This window comes from Mytilus trossulus, chromosome 10 (assembly GCF_036588685.1).
Source record: "Mytilus trossulus isolate FHL-02 chromosome 10, PNRI_Mtr1.1.1.hap1, whole genome shotgun sequence".
NCBI classification, from domain to species: Eukaryota; Metazoa; Mollusca; class Bivalvia; order Mytilida; family Mytilidae; genus Mytilus; species Mytilus trossulus.
Genome location: NC_086382.1, coordinates 40,017,672 through 40,041,654, shown reverse-complemented (window position 1 = coordinate 40,041,654; position 23,983 = coordinate 40,017,672). Strand labels below are relative to the sequence as shown.

Sequence of the window (23,983 nt, the reverse complement as noted above, 5' to 3'; positions counted from 1 at the left end):
TGGCTGATACACAGACAAAGTACTTAAACCGAATTTTTGACTACGAAATATAATTGCATGAATTTTATTATACATGTATTTATACAGCTTAATTTGTATTTAAAATCTTGATCCTTGTTTGTTTATTTTATTTGACTGACAAATGCACAAAAACGTATACGATGGCTGAGATATACCTTTGCATGTATATGTGCATGTGTTAATTTGCATAAAACTACGAAAATTAACTTTTGTTTTCATTATAGTATTTACTAAAATTACATAATACAAATTGTACTTGCTGAATATGACAAAATAGGGGCACATCAATCAAACTAAGCAACAATGTATTAAATGAGGGTTTGTATGCAGTTAACAGAAAAATGTAATAGTAATGAACCATGTAATGAATAAAAGAGAAAGGGGGCAGCGGTATAAGTTAAAGAAAAGAGAAAATGGTTAACATGGTTAAAGAAAATTTACACTGATGTCCCGCTCGCACTTAAGATCATATCTTTGCAACGAACATGCATGTGTTCTTCATAAAAAAAAACAGCATTGACCATAAACTTAAACTTAAAGCGTAACCGACGGACGCACGAACGGTACGGCGAACGGATAAACGGGCGAACGGACCAGAATACATAATGCCCTTAGCTGAGACATAAATAAAAAAATACAAAACTGAAGACCCAATAGAGACTATCATAAATATTACAGTTTTCTGGCATTTTAAAGTTCAAAGTTCAAGTTTTTTAAATTTAAACTTTAGTCTAGCAACCGAAAGGGTCGCAACGTATGATGTCAAAATATTTTTTAATCGATTCCAATGCAAAATTATATTGAAAAACACTATCTTAAAAAAAAATTGAAAAGAAGTAAGAATGCATTCACTAGTAATTAATTGTTATTTGATGGAAAATGATAACGTATATATATAATATTTATATATAGTTTTTCTTACCTAGCATTCCAGAATGAGAACTCATTTTGATTACTTATAATAGTCTTCTAATAAATGAAAAAATCTACTGCAATACTCTATATATTTTCATCACCCTCCATTTTCGGTCGAAATATATCACAGATTTGAATCGACTGCTAGTCTAAAGAGAGTGGTAGCCATTTTACAATTGTAAACATTGGCAACGCGTTCATTGACCTCGCTACAGTTTGTTTAAAATAGATTTTTTTCCAATAGGAAGCCGATATAACCTACATCCGTGTCAGTGTGTCATTGCTGAATTAAATACTTAATCATTTAAATTTTATTTATTGACCATTTAATCTGGTCACGTATATCCTTTATAAAAATGCATTTTAAATTTAAATGTTTAATACAGTATGAAATAAATTATACTGTTCAAGTAGTCAATGATAATTTAAGTCTATTGCAACGCTGCCAAGCAGTTGCATTGCCCAGTGTAGTTGTATTTCAAATAAATATGACATCCCGTTTCAATTCAGAAGTATAATATAAATGAATACTTATTCATTTTGTACTGTCGCATTGTAGAAAATTAAATTGTCGCTTAATTTATTCAATGGTTAGAAAAAAATAACTATGACATATTGAGTTATCTTTCTTTGTTTAAATGCTTACAAGAGGGTCCGGAACAGAGAATGCCTTGAGAACATTTAGCAAAAAGTACAAAAAATAGCTGCTAAAGTATATAAAAAAAATGATGGAAAATAAAGAATTAGATATAATACAGAAATAAACGATGTACAGAATAAAGAAATTACTAGTACCTATTATATTATGATAGAAAAAAATAATAGTAAAACCATTTTTTTGAGAATTTAAAAGAATTAAAAGATGGAATTAAATGCCCTAAATAATTAAGGAATATAAAATTAAGGACACTCCCTTTTTTCTATTTATACCCTCATACATTGTATTCTATTTTAATTTTTTTTTTTATTAAAAAACACGTTTAGAAAGAGTCTACTTTCAATATATCTATCATTTCTCGTATGTACAATGTATTTGTTATCTTACATCTAACAAAACACAAAACTTTCAATCTTCACATGTTATTTGTTACAATTTAACCTCTTCTATGAACTTTAAAAATATAAACCTAACATGAAAGTTTCTTTGCTAACCATTTAGTTGAACCAAAGATACGCCAATAATTGTAGTCTGAGATTGTAATAATTTAAAATTAGTTTTTAGAACTTTTCAACGTATTAAAAGTTAAAATGCTCATTATTGTTTCAGATGTTTCACTGAAACATAATTATTGGAACAAGATCTGTATAGCAATAGGCCAATTGTTTCTATTGTAATATATAAGCGGAAGATACTATGCCTTAGTCTATGATGATGTTAATCTTTTGTCGAAGGCAAACTGACAACGCAATGGAAAAAGAAAAACGAAAATGATAAAAAAAAAAAAAAAAAAAAAAAGTATAAAACACAACATAGAAATCTTAAAAACTGAGCAACATGAACCCCACCAAAAACCGGTGGTTATCTCAGGTTCTCGAATTGGTTAACATAATACTGCTCCACATTTGGCATCCGTCGTGTTGCTTCTGTATGTACAAATTTGTGTTAATTTTCCGCCGCGAGTCGGGGGTGCCAAATTTATCGGAAAAATAACGGGGTTGTGGTAACAACAGAATATTATGTATGTTTCCACCTAAAGGAAGTTCTTACATATTGTCAAGAAAACTTTTTCATGTTTATCTGTTTCAGTTGTCGGTTTCAAATGAAATTCGCGACATTTTACTTTCTTGCGATTTTCTAACTTTATTGAAACTTCTATATCATGGTATATTTTTTTCACATATTGGCGACGATTTTATTATTTTTTATCGTGGAAATCGTAACAATAATGGAAAATATTTGGTTAACAGTATTATATGTTGATTGCAATGTGCAGATTGTACTCACTTTTAAATTAAAAATATAAACGACTAGCGATTTTATATCAATGTATTTTACAAATTGTCAAAACTCACCATTAATGTGCCCATTTGATGTGAGATCATTTATACAATCTGTCGTGCTTTTTAATTCTGTTGTATTTTCTGAAATACTTGTCTTCTTCTCTGAATCAAAATCGCTGCACATCTTTTCGACTGCATTTGAATCGTCTTCGACTGTTCCCGCCACTAAAATGTTAGTATCTATATTATCCGTAACTGGTCCAGCCATCAAACTCTTAATTGGTTGGTAGCTATCTGTATGTTCCTGAAGTGTTTCAGGGTCTGGTATATCATTCGGGTTCATTTTTTCCAAGGTATATATTTCGAGTTTCTAAATCTTTATGCCACTTCTCCGCTAGGAATCATCATCATTTCTTCTAGTGTTTGGATACTCAAGTATCATCTTCATTGTCCAGGTTTTTTTTACACATTGAGATTAAGATACGATACTTTAAGTTCAAATTTCAGAGATTTGACCTTGATGTGGGGTTATATCTCTACATACTTGAATCATTTCGCATACCTCAATCTCTAGCTTTTGTAACGTAACGTAAAAATTGCGTTGACCTTGTCTATAAACATTATGAAGTGGCATACCATTGATGCTAAGCACTTTCAGATTTTGGTTTACATATTATAACCTTTATCATAAAACTAGGAACTATGCAGCCTCCATCAAACATAGATGTATTTACATCATTCAATTATATCGAACTAAAGGGAAATACTGTTCCATATCAAAATTTACTTTTTCTTGAATTTTTACTTTTTACATGTTGATTTTTAAAACCGTATAGTTTGGTGGTGCATTGCGTGTTATAAACATTTTTGTAGCTATGTATGTGAAATACATTACAACAATACGAACATGTGATATGATTGACAGAGAGACAACTCCCCACAAGAGACCAAATGACCGTGGCATAGAAGTTAACAAGTATATGTTGCCGTTGCGGAACAGTTCTCAATATATAGTTTACAAAACCGATGATGCATAGTAAGCTATATAAGGACCCAAAATGACAAATGTAAACAATGCAAACTAACATTTAAAACAAAAATATGATAAAATAATCATGAAATAAGTTTTTAAGAATATACTCTCAAGGTACCTTCAGAATCAAGCGTGAATTCAGATGTGGTCAGTGCATTTGGCGTTCCCCTCCCCCTCCCATAGGAAAACAAGAGATGTTTAACTAGTATAAGTAATGGAAAATCTAATTTTGTGTCAAAATAAGTCGCCCAATACATTATTCTGAGGGGCCTCCATCCCCTTATATCAAATCTTGGATTCGTGGCTGGGAATGGATTTACGTGAAAGATAACTTTAAATACCTATCTATCAATAATACTAAAATAACGAGGTCTAATTTGTCAGCCGTCATCATGTAAAAACGATGAATCAAAGAATTCAACTTTATATATAACTTATATAGTACAATGCTGTTGATTAAAAATTTCACCACCCCAGACCCTTTTGTTTTCCACCTAATTAATATTGCCAATTATTAAAAAGTTCCGGGTCGAATCCGATACCGATACCAATAGTATATTCACCTGTTACCTTATCTGTACGTTCCGCATCTGACAGGCGCACCAACAAACGCTGTAGGATTTTGCTGAATACACGGGTCGTAATCACAGGGTTGACACTGCTAAATTCAATCATTGTCACATTGTTCCCGATTGCAGTATTTTAATCAGTATGACTTTCTAAGATGACAATACGAATAATAAAAATCTGGACTTAAAATAAGGCGTATAGGTACAGCCTGTAAAGTTTTCAATTTTTTAGCCGGAATAACGTAAAACAGCGAATCAAAGAATTCAACTTTATTTATAAATCATAAAAGACAATGCTGAAAGCAATGAAAACTGTGCATTTTATAATTGGCATGACTTTATCAGATGGCAATACCAATACTAAAAGGCTTACGCATATTAATATTCTTTAGTTCAGTCACAGACCCGCGATATTACGGGTGTTTTCTAGTACTATATAATACTATGTTCAATTGATGTGTTATTACTAATAATATCTGACATGCTAGCTTTTAAATTCTATGGTATGTTCTGAAAAGACTGGCTTTTTCTCCGAACTTTTGTTGCTGAATTTATCTATTGATACACCTTTTTCGTCGTCATGTACAATAGCTGCATAATTTTTCGCAGTCTGGCCGAAATTATATGGTACTGCACAAAAATGATTGCCAATCTCTACTGCTGTAATGGTAATAGATTTACGACTTAATGTCTTAACACCGTCGTTCATAGAAACATCCATGTCGCATGTTTTAGCTCTACTAATCAAATGACTGTTGCAGTTAAAATGAAATGCCAGAGGTTTGACTATATATATATATATATATAGCGGGACGGCTGCAGTGCAGGCGATTTGGTGTCACGATATCACAGTAGCATGGGTTCGAATCCCGGCGAGGGAAGAACCAAAAATTTGCGAAAGCAAATTTACAGATCTAACATTGTTGGGTTGATGTTTAGACGAGTTGTTTATACATTATGTACACAGCCATGTATCACCATTATTGATGGCGATCCGATGGATACATCTGTTGTAGGGTTGTCACTGACTCAGACGTACTTATGAATATAATTATTTTCTGTGACTGTATCTTACATTAATTTGTAGGATCCTTTACTATAGATAATTTAGCTGATCTGTAACAATAACATCTTCATGCCTTATATATCATGTACTGTAGTACGCCGCTAGATTAAAACTGACGTGGAAAGGTAACATATGGCCACCGAAAGATCTTTTTTTTAGAGCCCAGGTGGTCGTGTGGTCTAGCGGGACGGCTGCAGTGCAGGCGATTTGGTGTCACGATATCACAGTAGCATGGGTTCGAATCCCGGCGAGGGAAGAACCAAAAATTTGCGAAAGCAAATTTACAGATCTAACATTGTTGGGTTGATGTTTAGACGAGTTGTATATACATTATGTACACAGCCATGTATCACCATCATTGATGGCGATCCGATGGATACATCTGTTGTAGGGTTGTCACTGACTCAGACGTACTTATGAATATAATTATTTTCTGTGACTGTATCTTACATTAATTTGTAGGATCCTTTACTATAGATAATTTAGCTGATCTGTAACAATAACATCTTCATGCCTTATATATCATGTACTGTAGTACGCCGCTAGATTAAAACTGACGTGGAAAGGTAACATATGGCCACCGAAAGCTCTTTTTTTAGAGCCCAGGTGGTCGTGTGGTCTAGCGGGACGGCTGCAGTGCTGGCGATTTGGTGTCACGATATCACAGTAGCATGGGTTCGAATCCCGGCGAGGGAAGAACCAAAAATTTGCGAAAGCAAATTTACAGATCTAACATTGTTGGGTTGATGTTTAGACGAGTTGTATATACATTATGTACACAGCCATGTATCACCATCATTGATGGCGATCCGATGGATACATCTGTTGTAGGGTTGTCACTGACTCAGACGTACTTATGAATATAATTATTTTCTGTGACTGTATCTTACATTAATTTGTAGGATCCTTTACTATAGATAATTTAGCTGATCTGTAACAATAACATCTTCATGCCTTATATATCATGTACTGTAGTACGCCGCTAGATTAAAACTGACGTGGAAAGGTAACATATGGCCACCGAAAGATCTTTTTTTTAGAGCCCAGGTGGTCGTGTGGTCTAGCGGGACGGCTGCAGTGCAGGCGATTTGGTGTCACGATATCACAGTAGCATGGGTTCGAATCCCGGCGAGGGAAGAACCAAAAATTTGCGAAAGCAAATTTACAGATCTAACATTGTTGGGTTGATGTTTAGACGAGTTGTATATACATTATGTACACAGCCATGTATCACCATCATTGATGGCGATCCGATGGATACATCTGTTGTAGGGTTGTCACTGACTCAGACGTACTTATGAATATAATTATTTTCTGTGACTGTATCTTACATTAATTTGTAGGATCCTTTACTATAGATAATTTAGCTGATCTGTAACAATAACATCTTCATGCCTTATATATCATGTACTGTAGTACGCCGCTAGATTAAAACTGACGTGGAAAGGTAACATATGGCCACCGAAAGCTCTTTTTTTAGAGCCCAGGTGGTCGTGTGGTCTAGCGGGACGGCTGCAGTGCTGGCGATTTGGTGTCACGATATCACAGTAGCATGGGTTCGAATCCCGGCGAGGGAAGAACCAAAAATTTGCGAAAGCAAATTTACAGATCTAACATTGTTGGGTTGATGTTTAGACGAGTTGTATATACATTATGTACACAGCCATGTATCATCATCATTGATGGCGATCCGATGGATACATCTGTTGTAGGGTTGTCACTGACTCAGACGTACTTATGAATATAATTATTTTCTGTGACTGTATCTTACATTAATTTGTAGGATCCTTTACTATAGATAATTTAGCTGATCTGTAACAATAACATCTTCATGCCTTATATATCATGTACTGTAGTACGCCGCTAGATTAAAACTGACGTGGAAAGGTAACATATGGCCACCGAAAGCTCTTTTTTTAGAGCCCAGGTGGTCGTGTGGTCTAGCGGGACGGCTGCAGTGCAGGCGATTTGGTGTCACGATATCACAGTAGCATGGGTTCGAATCCCGGCGGGGGAAGAACCAAAAATTTGCGAAAGCAAATTTACAGATCTAACATTGTTGGGTTGATGTTTAGACGAGTTGTATATACATTATGTACACAGCCATGTATCACCATCATTGATGGCGATCCGATGGATACATCTGTTGTAGGGTTGTCACTGACTCAGACGTACTTATGAATATAATTATTTTCTGTGACTGTATCTTACATTAATTTGTAGGATCCTTTACTATAGATAATTTAGCTGATCTGTAACAATAACATCTTCATGCCTTATATATCATGTACTGTAGTACGCCGCTAGATTAAAACTGACGTGGAAAGGTAACATATGGCCACCGAAAGCTCTTTTTTTAGAGCCCAGGTGGTCGTGTGGTCTAGCGGGACGGCTGCGGTGCAGGCGATTTGGTGTCACGATATCACAGTAGCATGGCGAGGGAAGAACCAATAATTTGCGAAAGCAAATTTACAGATCTAACATTGTTGGGTTGATGTTTAGACGAGTTGTATATATACAACTTGTCTAAACATCAACCCAACAATGTTAGATCTGTAAATTTGCTTTCAGATCTAACATTGTTGGGTTGATGTTTAGACGAGTTGTATATATACAACTTGTCTAAACATCAACCCAACAATGTTAGATCTGTAAATTTGCTTTCGCAAATTTTTGGTTCTTCCCTCGCCGGGATTCGAACCCATGCTACTGTGATATCGTGACACCAAATCGCCTGCACTATATATACATAAGTACGTTTGAGTCAGTGACAACCCTACAAAAGATGTATCCATTATTGGTTCTTCCCTCGCCGGGATTCGAACCCATGCTACTGTGATATCGTGACACCAAATCGCCTGCACTATATATACATAAGTACGTCTGAGTCAGTGACAACCCTACAACAGATGTATCCATCGGATCGCCATCAATGATGGTGATACGTGGCTGTGTACATAATGTATATACAACTCGTCTAAACATCAACCCAACAATGTTAGATGCGAAAGCAAATTTACAGATCTAACATTGTTGGGTTGATGTTTAGACGAGTTGTATATTATATATATATATATATATTTCAAAAACCTTATATTCAGTGACCCAAGCAAACTCAACAGCAATTTTTTTTCTATGCCACTTCTGTATGTATGTCTGTCTGTCTGTTTGTTTTTGATTTTGTTTTGTTTTGTATTTTAGTAACAATCCTATTGTTTGGATTTTATACTGCTAAGATTCTTATTCTCTCTCTGGTATTAAAACTATTAAAATCTAACTTGACCTGTGTTTGATAGTCATTGTCTTACAAGTTTTGGTAAAGTGTTTTTTCTATAGTCATAAGACTAAAATTCAGACAAACGGATGTGGATCTCAAAAGACATCCTAATGTTTCAAGGCGGTAATATAAAAATTGTGATACTGTCTTGAGGAAAAAGAATATTCAAGCAAGTACATTCGTAGTTCACGTGATTTAAATCTGCTTTGTAAATAATCCAAATGTTCTTATTGTAAATAATCCAAATGTTCTTATTGTAAATTATGAAGGTTAATTTTTATATATGTCATTGAAAAGTTGACATAGTTTATAAAATAGAATGACACAGTTGTAATTTGACCTTTGCTATTTAGTATACATGTACCTACATTCAGTAATCCCCATAATTGAACTTTCTTTTACATTGTTTCTACGTGACAACGAATTCTATGAGTAGTTAAAAATGCATCATGGAGTCACACATCACATACTCTTAACCTCATGCAGTCCCCAAAGGTCTTTAATTTTGTACCAAAACACGTTTGGTTCAATCACGGTAACAATTACAAAACGAACACAAATACATTAATGTAAACCAATGTAAAATGATTTCGATAGGCTTTATAAGATATAGCACCATCTAATCGTTCGGAAAAAAAATGTTAACAAGAACGAATCCAAACAAATCTGTTTTCTGTTAAAAAAAAAAAGGGGGGGAGGAATTAACTAAAGCCTAACATATATTTAAACAGGGGCGGTTTAAATCATCTTCAATACGGGGCTCAACCCATGATAAAGGGGAGGTTCCAACCATATATGTCGCCATTCAAATGCATTAATCGCTCCACCCCCCTGTGAAAAGGGGGATAAAATCCCTAGAACTCCCCTCTGGGTCCGCCACTGTAAAAACAGAATTTAACTTTAAACTTGTCGTTGTTGTTCAAATGCTGGACATTCCGTCAGAAAATGAATTTCATTTTCAATTGAGTTTAAAAAACAAAATTTACAACTCTTTCAAATTTATCTTTTTCAATCTTTTTTAACGATCCTGCTGAATAGCTGGCACTAATTCTCATTTGCGGGATGTACTTTCTAGTTTTAAAATTCAAATCTGTACAACATTTGGATTCTTTCTAGTGTACTGACAATAAAGAAACACATAAACAAATCAAACTTTTACGAGTAAATACATGTTATAATTTGCGTTTCTTAATTATTTGTTTTTTGTTTATTTTGATAACTTATAACAATTGATTTTTCTTCTGTGTTTCTTTTTTTTTTATTATTATTTTGATAACATTACTTTTGAACGTTTTTATTGTTTTTATTGGTTTTTTTTTTGTTGTTTCAAGTTATAATGTACGTTTAATTATCTCATACTGATACGTTAATTCACAGCTAATAATAGTTTACACAATAGCAGATGCACAAAGGACGTGCTGTGACTCAATTACCCCAACTCAGCTTCCTCCCTTTGATTATATATTTACAGTACAATGGATGCAATTACTAATTAGTACAAACGTCTAGAGTGTTTTCTATATACATTCCACATGTTATAGTACTTATAGTTGCATACTTTTAGTACTTGTACTGTAATTTCCGCCCCTTGATACACTTCTTTAGTTAGTATTTATTTAGTACAGTATATGAAGTGAAGGATTTTACACAATTCTGAATGGTAAGTTGTTTAATCAAATTATTATATTCAATTTTAAAGTTAGTTTGAATGATACTCATATCATCTTGATATATTTTAATGTTTATTGAATAATCTTGCACAGTTAAACCCCAATGGGGTTGAAGGCATACATAAATAACGCCACTTTTATTATTTATTCCTTCATATACATATAAAAAAAGAAGATGTGGTATGATTGCCCATGATGTAACTTTTCATAAGAGATAAAATGACACGGAAATTGTCAACTATAGGTCACCGTGCGGCCTTAAACAATGAGGAATCTCAAACTTCATACCCGAAACGGCAAATGTTAAACAATTAAGACGAGAAAACTATATACTAAGTAAGTTTTTATTCAAACCATTGGTATACATGCTATACAGCTTGAAAAATTATTAAAAAAACAGGAATTGAATATTAGAAATTAAAATTTGAAAAAAAATGTTAGCTTTTATAAGTCCTTAAAAATGTACGAAATCTTTATTTTAGAAAATATACGGTCTTGTTGTGTTTAACTGAAAGTCCAAACAAGTTAAATTTTTCAGTGCTTCTTAAATAGATCTACTTAGTAAGCAAAAAGTACTTACCAAAGGCAATGAAAGTATGTTTCCTAAACTGAATATAAATCTAAGACAATCATGCAAGAAAGTCGTCAGCTCATCTCTATTGGAAAAAGTACATGATGGTTAAACGATATGGCTTGCAAATATTATATGCTGTGATAATTTGATGTTATTTTTTCTGCAACTTGTTTACAGAGTAAGAACAAACTTCAAAAACCACATAATCAGTTTTGGTTTGTCCTCGAGAGTATGAAAGTATAAATCGTGTACACGATATGAAGGGCAAACACATAATATATAACCAGGGCAACAAACTATAAAGGTGCAAATAGTTATCTGTGAGCATGGTGAGGTAATCATAATTCTGACAGCTAGCTATCAAGAAATACCAAAAAAATCTGTCATCAACGGCACATTCTTGAGAGGACAAAAACAGATGTAAAAAGGACAAACAAAAACAAATAAAGAGGTTTTAGAATATGACTATATGTTAAATGTATATGTTTAGCGTTGTTTTTGCTTTGCTTTGACACTAAGATATAGGAAGATGTGATATGAGTGTCAAAGATTCAACTCTCCATCCAAGTCGCAATCTGTAAAATGTAAATTATTTTAAGTCAACGTACGGTCGTCAACACGAGGCTTGGTCCACGCCGAACAACAACCTTTGAATAACTTAACTAGGTGAGAGGTCACCTGTGGCTGATCGAGTTATCTTGGTAGGTTGCGAGGTCGTCTCCAAATTATCCTCTGGATGTCGGTGGTTTTCACTGGGCACTCTGATTCTCTCTATCCATAAACACTGACCGCTATGATTGTACTGAAAGAGGAGATAATTTAAAATACAATCAAGCAATTAAATCAACTAGATGAGTGAAACATATAGTTTTGATAAAAAAAAATGTATATATATATAACTTGAAAGAAGGTTGGAAATTGATATCTTTCTACACAAGCAATGACCATATACTAGTAGACTAGTTGCATTCTTCATTAATTGACAATTGTTTTCACTTCCTATATTACCATATCTCCTTAATTATATGTATACGTGAATTTGAAGAGTTCATGGCATTTGCATGGTGAATGGACTTAAAATACGAAAAACAGTTACAGCGGATTCCGTGTAGTGTGTAGTCAAAGGTAATATCTTTGGTTAATTTGCTTGTTTGCTGAACCGGGAAGTCATTACTTGGTCAGGTAAACTATCCTACTTGAAGAATAGAATAGTCCGACAGAAGACCAATCTATCTGTCTGTTAGACTATGCTACTTTGAAAGGAGGGTAGTATACCTGACCAAGTAATAACTTCACGGTTCAGCTAACAAGCAAGCTAACTTAAGATATAACCTTTGGCAACACACTCAATGGAATCCGCTGTAAAACAAGAATGGGTCCATAGTACACGGTGTCCCACCAGCACTATCCTTTTCTATGTTCAGTAGACGGTGAAAATGGGGTAAAAACTAAAAATTTGGTATTGAAATTAAAAAAGATCGTGTCATAGGGAACATGTGTATTAAGTTTCTAGTTGATTGAACTTCAACTTCATCAAACACTACCTCGACCAAAAACTTTAACCTGAAGCGGAACGAATGAACGGACGGACCTACGAACTGGCGCACAGACCATACAACATAATGCCCTTGATTGGGCATAAAAACCATGATTTTCATATGTCACGTCACTTGCAGCTAGTATCTTAAATCTGTAAATAGCAGTCAAAACTTTTGCCTTGAAGTTGTCTTTAGATGTTAACTTAATTTTAAAGGTATATCTTCAGTTAAAGAACATCAATAAAGCATGCACTGTATTCCCGTTAATTGTCGTTTGAGTAGAGTTTTGAAAACTTAAGTTAAATCTCATAATATAAAGCTATTTATATTTAACTACTACTAGAATTGTCTTTTGAACTTTGCTTTTTACTTATTTTTTTTAAGATAACAGAGATGTATTCATATTGCATTCTCTTGGTGGTTTGTTTGTTATCCGTATGTAGCGGCATAGAAAGCCAATGGAAAGTACAAGAATTTCCTAACCCAATATACCAAGTAGAAGATTGTGGGAGATCGGCAGATGTTGAAAAATCATGGATATGTGATCCGAACAAAGTTATATCAGAGCAAGACGGTAAGCTTCGCTTAAATAATTACATAAGATGTAAGTTTCATTATAATACGTTATTCTGATTGGCTAACATGTTATTCCGTAAACAATTGCATCAGACAATAACATTTATCATGCATGATGACACGAGGTCCCACAAAAAAGTGCACAGGTGAATTAAATAAAACTGGATAAAAATCATGTTTTCATGATTTTAGCTAAAAAATGTAATTATAAGTATTGAATACTTCTTTTTGAAACTTTATAGGGTTGTAAAAGCGTTGACCGTGCGTACATTTTTAGAATGAAGCGCTTCCGCGCTTCATACAAAATGTACTTCGGTCAACGCTTTTACCACCCAATAAATTTACAAAAAGAAGCATTCAATTCTTAAGTAAATTTAATTAACCCACACCACGCTATTATGTTCGTTCTCCATAATAACAAGTTCGTCGTATATTTATATCTTGAATTTGATTGGCTAAACCAATTTGATACGGAACGAATTCTCAGGAAACTTGCTAAAGAAAGCAAAACGTCCGAAATTTTAATATTTTAACGAGTGTACATATTTCAAGAACAATTTGGTACCGAACGAAATCTTTCACAAAATGAATTTCAAACCTCTAAATCTGAAATACTTTTCTTCTAATAAAAAATAAATTTATATATTATGATCACATTGAAGCTTTAAAATGCATGAGTAAATAAAGTTATTGATACAACTATTAATTAAAAGATCTACCATAAACATTATGATATGACATTTCAAAACAAAAACAACTCAATTCAAAAAAGTTTCTTTTACTTTGGATGAAACACGAACATGTGTCGTGGTTAAACAAGTTTCGCAATCTCGATCATTGCCCCGGCCTTTCTTTGCATTTTCGTTTTTAATTTTTCGTTTTGATAGGTTATATAAATTAAACGCTCGTAGAAAATTTGTAATTCGTTGTTAATTGAAATTCGTGGTTCACCTGTATCCATGAATTCCACCAAAATTGGTGCTCAACGAATAATAATGATCGAACCACAGTACAAAATTTAGATTTATTTAATCAGTCATAAGTGTTTTCGTTACAGTAAATGATATCAGCGACAAGCTAGTTGAGATCTATACCAATTCCAGATGTAACTGCGCACTGTGCATCAACAACAGAACCGGATATATTGTCATGGTTGCAATTATGCCGAAAATGCATAGAATAATCAAGTATGTTGAATTTTGATCCTTTTTTATTTCAAGTTTATCAAATCGGAGCCAGGATAATTTCTTTAAAGTTTTGGACTTCCAAAATTCGCAAACACAGCGACTCAATTTTTAAACCGTCAATTGGGAAATGGTGGAGTCCGGATATTAACCAAAATAACTCAATTTACGGTATTTTGCAATAGAAATGATAGTGATCGAGGACCATTGGATTTTTGTCAAAGACCATTCTCAAATGAAATGGTGTTGTTACTTTGAAAGGTTTTTCTATATATTTTTAAGATTAACATTTGTCAAAGTGTCGTCTGCGGGGACAGCAAGAACTTTGCACAGGCATAAGTTCTAAAAAATAATGTTCTCCTCGAGACCTTTTTGCAATGTTACTTTCAATTGTTTTAAAGGAAAAAATTACAATGCATACATTTAATAAATCATTACATACAAAAATTGAAATTAAAACAAAATTAAAGGAACGACATTTTTATTGTTGACCTTCAACTTAAAAGAAAAGCGAAAGATAAAAGAGGGACAGACAAATAAAATAATGGGCAAATCATTCAGGTTTTGCTGCTTCATCAAAACGGATAGTTGTGTCCACAGGCACTCGTCTGAGAAAAAAACTTTATATAGGTATATAGGAATTTTTTTCTGAGACGAGTGCCTGTGATTGTGTCGCCTTGTTTGAATACAAATACCGGAAAGGATTTGCTTCATCAGGATTTATGTTTAGTAATTTCTTTATTTTTGTGATGAAAATGTGAATAAACTTGAAATTTACATTAACAGTTAAAATGTGCAAGGACAGATATGACTCAGATATGACAGATGCTGTCGTTCGTCATAAGTAATTTCTAACGAAAATAAGTTTAACAAATTATTCGATAGTTTTTGTTTGGAAGCCATCATAATTGAAATATTTACCGCCGGACGTTAACGATAGTCAATAATTCTAAGACCGATACAGTACAATAAGTCAACTATATCTTTTTTTTATCATTTCAGTGCATCAAATAGCATGTCTGATATAATACAAGATGCCAGGGTGTATTCCTATTATCTAAGTATGTACTGGGGATCTTTTGCTACCTGCAAGGAATTGGTCTTGTTGCTGGTTTCAAGAGATGATGGTGTGGTACGGTTATTGATTTTATTATTTGAATTTTCATAAACCTGAACATTGTAATCGCTTTTTGTAAGGATATAACTTTAAGAATCTCTCTGTAATTTTCCCAGCCGTTGGACGAGAGAGCAGTCTCGGACTATTGGCGTGTACGCTCAGGTCAATATATACGAATCAACGATTATTTTTGCAATAAAATCTTGCGATTCATTTGATCGTAAGTTAACTTATACTAGAATGTTCATGATTTGCGAGTACATTTATTCGCAAGACATTTTATAAAAAGAGCCACACTGTGAACGATCTTTCCCAAATTACCAAAGAATACATGGCCAGTCTTTAATTCCAAATAATTAAGACTGATATTTAATGTTATGAAGGGTTACAAGGAGTGAAGTTGAAGTCATCCTTCCGAAACTGTTACCGACGCCAACACAAATTGGTTGACCGTTATTGGATATCTGTTTTAAAGATGCCGGCGGATATATGTTCACAATCCAGTCCTCTTTTCCTCGGATAAGACTAATCACCGACTTTAAAATGTGTACTTGCATCAGCAATTCAAACAGATGTCAAATGTCGAGCAGGATCTGCTTACCCTCCCGGAGCGCCTGAGATCGACGCCAGTGTTTATTTTTGTTCGTGTAGCCCAGTCTTCAGTTTTTATGTTGAGTATTGTAAACCGATGTTTGTCTTTCGACAATGTTTCGTTTTTGTTTTAGCGTTACCAGTAGCTTCGACTTATGAGTTCTCATATCCATTTGGCATTTTCTGACTCTATTCCATTTATACATTGGTTAGAGGTATAGGGGGAGGGTTGAGATCTCACAAACATGTTTAACCCCGCCGCATTTTTGCGCATGTCCCAAGTCAGGAGCCTCTGGACTTTGTTAGTCTTGTATTATTTTCATTTTGGTTTCTTGTGTACAATTTGGAAATTAGTATGGCGTTCATTATCACTGATCTAGTATATGTTTGTTTTGAGGCTTGCTGAAGGACGCCTCCGGGTGCGGGAATTCCTCGCTACATTGAAGACCTGTTGGTGACCTTCTGCTGTTGTTTTTTTTTTTCTTTGGTCGGGTTGTTGTTTCTTTGACACATTCCCCATTTCCATTCTCAATTTTATACATTAAAAAATGGTTAACAAAAAAAAAATCAGAAAACTGGTCTCGGACATTTCCTCTTACCCAAAAGTAAGGACAGCCATATTTCTGGAGAAAAAAAACTTGAGAACCAAACTTCAATAACACGTGACTTGAATTTGTAGGTTTATACATTAACGCAGATGGATGCAAGAAGAAAGCTAACAGATGAAATGATAACAAAGATAACTCTTGATAATCAGAAATACTTTGATGGAAATGACAGAGTCAAGATGGGCCAGGGGATCAAGTTAATGATCAATAAATATGGGTAAGCTTTTTTGTATATATTTATTCATCAAATGTGCTTGTTACAATGTTATATCAAGAAATAAGCTTGGTTTCTTGAAGAATGGGTAATCTTCGTATTCTTCAAATGTAAAAAGACAAAATAAAATAAGACAACAACATTAATAAATATTGATATATACGCCTCAGAATACAATTATTTCGTAGTGCATTTATTTGAGACATATTAAATGCAACTTTTGCATCTGCTCTATACCAATATATTTTTTTTTAAAGTAAAGTGTTCTACTTTAATCAACTATGACAACATTTAATATGTTTTAACGATAACAAATATTTGTTTTCAATCTTATCATATAACATTGGCGAATCCAGCAGGTGTCGGGTGGTTGCTTAGGTTCTGCATATTCATTTTGTCGGTAGAAGTTTTAAGGGCATAGGATTATTTCGAGGCAATACTACAACAAAGAAAAAATCAACTCAGTGTAGCATGAGAATATTTACCCAATCTGGGGTTGAAGTCATATCACTCTTTGCTCAGTGTTCGGAGCACAAAAATCATGCTCGTAACATTTTGATTGGTTGATTTTTTAGTATGAGTACAAAAAACTGACTCGAAATGTCTCTTCAATATCTGGAGGTCTTGATGGGGTTAACAGAATATAGAATAACGGGTAAACTATTCTGATTAAAGGGGACATTTAAATATAGAGAACATACACAAAAAAGAAAAAAAAGATGATAACGCGGGGAGCTTTAAAAATATAAAGAATAGAGACGAATAGGCATTATGAATAAAGAATAGGATACAAATATTATAGACCCCACATGCGGACCCTCATATTTTCCCCCTATAAATGTGATAGACTAACTGTTTTTCGTTTTTTTTTTCAATAGAGAGTTACTGAGAAAGCCGTCAACAGAATAAGTGACCAGGGTCGAGTTCAATATCGTAGCAGCTACGTAGCTGCTATCAATATATATGGAACAACTAGTTTTTAGCTACACGTTCAGTACTAGTAGTCAAAATCTACGTAGGAGTACGAACGTAACCGCTACGATATTGAAAGGGTTAATAAGTGTGTCTTGAAATATCATTAGTTATGAAGACAGTTGTAGCATCTGACAATAAAGAAAGGAAGTGTTTTAATGTAAATAATGTATGCGGCTGTGAAATGAACTGTATTTGTTTAAAAAAATGTTTAAATTTACATTGTATAATAAAAATTTCAAGCTAATTTGTAAAGATTGTCATATGCGTTTGTTTGACTACATACTTTTTGATATATAGAATATATTTTTTTTTATTTATATGAAATCAGGATGAAAAAGTTATTGTTCAGAAATAAAAACCGCAAACCGTTATTTTTATAACCTTAATCTCAATACCCAGACATTGTTGCATTCGAATAAACTTCATAGGAACTATTTGGGGATTATTTTAGGGAGCTACCATATTGGATAGACATCTAAAAATAAGGAGATGTGGTATGATTGCCAATGATACAACTATATCCACAAAAGTTCAAATGAAGTGGAGGTAAGCAATTGTAGGCAATTCCGTTTGGCCTCAGCAAAGTAGAAAAACCCATACCGTGTAGTCGGTTATAAAAGACCCCGATATGAGAAGCATGAAATAATTCAAATGAGAAAAATAACGGCTTAATTCAAAACAAAACAATTTACGAAAAACAAATATAACTGACATCGACCAACGACAACCACTGAACTATATAGGCTCCTTGGGTCAGAAACATAAAGAATGTGGCCGGGTTCAACTTTTTTAGAGGCACCGATCCTCCCCTAACATTGTACAGTGGTGTAACAGTACTAGTACAACATAAGAACAAACTATAAAAAAAAACTATGAAAGTGTCTCCGAGACACGTGGAACTTATGTCATGAAGGAACTTCTATTCTGAGACACTGTCTCGGAATAGAAGTTCCTTCATGACATAAGTTTCAAAAGGAAAGAATATTCTGGAATATATTTTCCACAGGAATAAATATTACAGAATATGTTCCTAACGGAATAAATGATATAGAATATTTGTTCCAACAGGAATTTGTATTATGACAATGTTCATAACAAAGTTTCCATTGGTACTTCTGGTAGGCGTAACAAATATGTATACATTGGCAGGCTTAGTTCATCTGATGGATTCAGATAGAAATTTATACATCTAACAAAAATAAAGTGGACGTGAACAGGTACTTATACATCCTAAAAACAAACAAGACACCAAGTAAGATCTGAGAGTACTGTCAGTTACTGACAGCAAGTTCAAAGCCATTTAAATTTCATTAACAAATATGTACAGATATTAATATACTGGTTTCCTGCTTGTCAAATGTCAGGAGCTTTTTGTCAAGTGAGCTCGATTAAACCAGTAAAGTCTTATCAAGGCCGGAATGTGACATTTCTACTTGAAATACGAATATTGTTTTCATAAAAGATTTTAATGAGCAGAGAACCTCATTGTGATATTCAAATACCGTATAACAAAATATTTACTGCTATAATGGTAATAGTATCAAAAACAACGAGCATCAGTTTGGCTTAATAGCCGCCTACGGTCAGAATGCGGACAGAATATGGTGTCCTTTTAACTACATGTATGTCCATGATGTCTGCACGTTTAAAGAAGCAATCCATAAAACCATCGATCTATAGATATAAGAAGATGTGGTATGCGTGCCAATAATGCAACTCCCTATCCAAAGTCACAATTTGTTTAAGAAAATCCATTGTAAGTCAAATTACAGTCTTCAACACGGAGCCTTGGCCCACACCGAGCAGTAAACTAGAAAGGGATCCAACAATTACTAGTGAAAAAACTATCAAAACGACAAAACCAACGGTGTAATCTATATATACATGTATAAATAACGGTAAACGATATGAACCACACCAATAAATGACTAGTGAACATCGGGTCCCTTACTTAGGACAGTTGTCAACGAATGCATCGGGTTTTAACGTTTTAAGGTACATGTACCAACCTTCACCCTTACCTGAAACAATAGTGTAACATCACAATATAGCTACTAGCAAAATGTTTTCATTTCACGCTTTAATTATTGTGTAGTCATCTTATCGATATTATCTATAGATGTTTGACAAGAACACTAAATTCTATCAGATAATTTAAGGAACATTTTGCCGAAGTTTGGTAAAAAGCAGCGAAGTCAGTAGCTCTGCGGTTTCAAATGATAAAAATGAAAAAAGTTAGCCATAAAAGACGACAAATAAACGTCAGTGACGGTATCAGCTCAAATATATCATAGCACAAGAAGCGCTCAAAAACTTTTAATAAGTTAACAGTCACAACTCTAGATCTACAATGACCGATACTCTCCCAACAATCACTATTTGCGGGGGATTTCCCACATGGAGGCTCCCAAATTGAAATTTTGAAAGAACACTTTTGTCCACAATTTAAGCATATGACTTAAGGCTTATAAAAGTATGAAAAAGCCAAAAAACAACATTAAAATGTATTTGCAAGCCCCCTTCAAGGTTTTTTTATGACTATCACAGACATCTTTCACACAAAACCCCCATGGGCATTTTGAAACGTTGGCAGGTATTTGCAATGATGTAGTCTTTCTTATTAGACCACCCTCCCCCTTTCCCCGCACACACACGAAGATTGGGTTGAATCAATTGTTGACGTGCACAGAGAATAACGTATCGTGTACATTGAATTTTCACACTTAGACAAATGTTGACATTGGAACGTCAATACTTTAGCATGGAAAGTATTCAAACACATCTTTTTAATAATCTTTATTGCAAAACTACACCCATACGGCAGCAACCATTTGATTTTCGGCGAAAGACAATCTATTCTTTTTGCGACAAATCATGTTTTTCTCCGAAAACTGGAAACAAACTTTTTTTCAAAAAAAATCAACTCAGTGTAGCATGAGAATATTTACCCAATCTGGGGTTGAAGTCATATCACTCTTTGCTCAGTGTTCGGAGCACAAAAATCATGCTCGTAACATTTTGATTGGTTGATTTTTTAGTATGAGTACAAAAAACTGACTCGAAATGTCTCTTCAATATCTGGAGGTCTTGATGGGGTTAACAGAATATAGAATAACGGGTAAACTATTCTGATTAAAGGGGACATTTAAATATAGAGAACATACACAAAAAAGAAAAAAAAGATGATAACGCGGGGAGCTTTAAAAATATAAAGAATAGAGACGAATAGGCATTATGAATAAAGAATAGGATACAAATATTATAGACCCCACATGCGGACCCTCATATTTTCCCCCTATAAATGTGATAGACTAACTGTTTTTCGTTTTTTTTTTCAATAGAGAGTTACTGAGAAAGCCGTCAACAGAATAAGTGACCAGGGTCGAGTTCAATATCGTAGCAGCTACGTAGCTGCTATCAATATATATGGAACAACTAGTTTTTAGCTACACGTTCAGTACTAGTAGTCAAAATCTACGTAGGAGTACGAACGTAACCGCTACGATATTGAAAGGGTTAATAAGTGTGTCTTGAAATATCATTAGTTATGAAGACAGTTGTAGCATCTGACAATAAAGAAAGGAAGTGTTTTAATGTAAATAATGTATGCGGCTGTGAAATGAACTGTATTTGTTTAAAAAAATGTTTAAATTTACATTGTATAATAAAAATTTCAAGCTAATTTGTAAAGATTGTCATATGCGTTTGTTTGACTACATACTTTTTGATATATAGAATATATTTTTTTTTATTTATATGAAATCAGGATGAAAAAGTTATTGTTCAGAAATAAAAACCGCAAACCGTTATTTTTATAACCTTAATCTCAATACCCAGACATTGTTGCATTCGAATAAACTTCATAGGAACTATTTGGGGATTATTTTAGGGAGCTACCATATTGGATAGACATCTAAAAATAAGGAGATGTGGTATGATTGCCAATGATACAACTATATCCACAAAAGTTCAAATGAAGTGGAGGTAAGCAATTGTAGGCAATTCCGTTTGGCCTCAGCAAAGTAGAAAAACCCATACCGTGTAGTCGGTTATAAAAGACCCCGATATGAGAAGCATGAAATAATTCAAATGAGAAAAATAACGGCTTAATTCAAAACAAAACAATTTACGAAAAACAAATATAACTGACATCGACCAACGACAACCACTGAACTATATAGGCTCCTTGGGTCAGAAACATAAAGAATGTGGCCGGGTTCAACTTTTTTAGAGGCACCGATCCTCCCCTAACATTGTACAGTGGTGTAACAGTACTAGTACAACATAAGAACAAACTATAAAAAAAAACTATGAAAGTGTCTCCGAGACACGTGGAACTTATGTCATGAAGGAACTTCTATTCTGAGACACTGTCTCGGAATAGAAGTTCCTTCATGACATAAGTTTCAAAAGGAAAGAATATTCTGGAATATATTTTCCACAGGAATAAATATTACAGAATATGTTCCTAACGGAATAAATGATATAGAATATTTGTTCCAACAGGAATTTGTATTATGACAATGTTCATAACAAAGTTTCCATTGGTACTTCTGGTAGGCGTAACAAATATGTATACATTGGCAGGCTTAGTTCATCTGATGGATTCAGATAGAAATTTATACATCTAACAAAAATAAAGTGGACGTGAACAGGTACTTATACATCCTAAAAACAAACAAGACACCAAGTAAGATCTGAGAGTACTGTCAGTTACTGACAGCAAGTTCAAAGCCATTTAAATTTCATTAACAAATATGTACAGATATTAATATACTGGTTTCCTGCTTGTCAAATGTCAGGAGCTTTTTGTCAAGTGAGCTCGATTAAACCAGTAAAGTCTTATCAAGGCCGGAATGTGACATTTCTACTTGAAATACGAATATTGTTTTCATAAAAGATTTTAATGAGCAGAGAACCTCATTGTGATATTCAAATACCGTATAACAAAATATTTACTGCTATAATGGTAATAGTATCAAAAACAACGAGCATCAGTTTGGCTTAATAGCCGCCTACGGTCAGAATGCGGACAAAATATGGTGTCCTTTTAACTACATGTATGTCCATGATGTCTGCACGTTTAAAGAAGCAATCCATAAAACCATCGATCTATAGATATAAGAAGATGTGGTATGCGTGCCAATAATGCAACTCCCTATCCAAAGTCACAATTTGTTTAAGAAAATCCATTGTAAGTCAAATTACAGTCTTCAACACGGAGCCTTGGCCCACACCGAGCAGTAAACTAGAAAGGGATCCAACAATTACTAGTGAAAAAACTATCAAAACGACAAAACCAACGGTGTAATCTATATATACATGTATAAATAACGGTAAACGATATGAACCACACCAATAAATGACTAGTGAACATCGGGTCCCTTACTTAGGACAGTTGTCAACGAATGCATCGGGTTTTAACGTTTTAAGGTACATGTACCAACCTTCACCCTTACCTGAAACAATAGTGTAACATCACAATATAGCTACTAGCAAAATGTTTTCATTTCACGCTTTAATTATTGTGTAGTCATCTTATCGATATTATCTATAGATGTTTGACAAGAACACTAAATTCTATCAGATAATTTAAGGAACATTTTGCCGAAGTTTGGTAAAAAGCAGCGAAGTCAGTAGCTCTGCGGTTTCAAATGATAAAAATGAAAAAAGTTAGCCATAAAAGACGACAAATAAACGTCAGTGACGGTATCAGCTCAAATATATCATAGCACAAGAAGCGCTCAAAAACTTTTAATAAGTTAACAGTCACAACTCTAGATCTACAATGACCGATACTCTCCCAACAATCACTATTTGCGGGGGATTTCCCACATGGAGGCTCCCAAATTGAAATTTTGAAAGAACACTTTTGTCCACAATTTAAGCATATGACTTAAGGCTTATAAAAGTATGAAAAAGCCAAAAAACAACATTAAAATGTATTTGCAAGCCCCCTTCAAGGTTTTTTTATGACTATCACAGACATCTTTCACACAAAACCCCCATGGGCATTTTGAAACGTTGGCAGGTATTTGCAATGATGTAGTCTTTCTTATTAGACCACCCTCCCCCTTTCCCCGCACACACACGAAGATTGGGTTGAATCAATTG

At 33.9% G+C, this 23,983-nt stretch overlaps 2 protein-coding genes across 5 annotated transcripts in view; one reads left to right on the top strand and one right to left on the bottom strand.

The window, feature by feature from the left end:
• The window catches only part of LOC134687340 (heme transporter FLVCR2-like), a 31,310-nt gene extending 20,007 nt beyond the window's left edge, over positions 1-11,303 (bottom strand). Inside the window, exon 1 of one of the 3 annotated variants that reach the window (XM_063547557.1) lies at positions 11,073-11,303. Coding sequence is in view for 2 of the 3 variants with exons in the window: in XM_063547554.1 (XP_063403624.1) it covers positions 2,950-3,220 (271 nt within the window). In the remaining variant the exon portion in view is untranslated. Of the gene's footprint in view, positions 1-943; positions 1,145-2,949; positions 3,345-11,072 lie in introns of those variants that run through there. The other 2 variants (XM_063547554.1, XM_063547555.1) reach the window with 2 other exon arrangements.
• LOC134687341 (uncharacterized) lies at positions 10,191-18,113 on the top strand. 2 transcript variants are annotated; one of them, XM_063547559.1, is made up of 6 exons: positions 10,191-10,482; positions 12,989-13,178; positions 14,238-14,367; positions 15,367-15,496; positions 16,752-16,897; positions 17,773-18,113. In XM_063547559.1, the coding sequence occupies exons 1-6, from the start codon at positions 10,480-10,482 to the stop codon at positions 17,801-17,803; spliced, it is 630 nt and encodes a 209-aa protein (XP_063403629.1). In that variant the 5' UTR covers positions 10,191-10,479; the 3' UTR covers positions 17,804-18,113. The 2 variants fall into 2 exon arrangements, with proteins under 2 accessions (XP_063403629.1, XP_063403630.1); XM_063547560.1 differs by lacking the exon at positions 10,191-10,482 and adding an exon at positions 11,377-11,400.
• Positions 18,114-23,983: the final 5,870 nt, after the last annotated feature.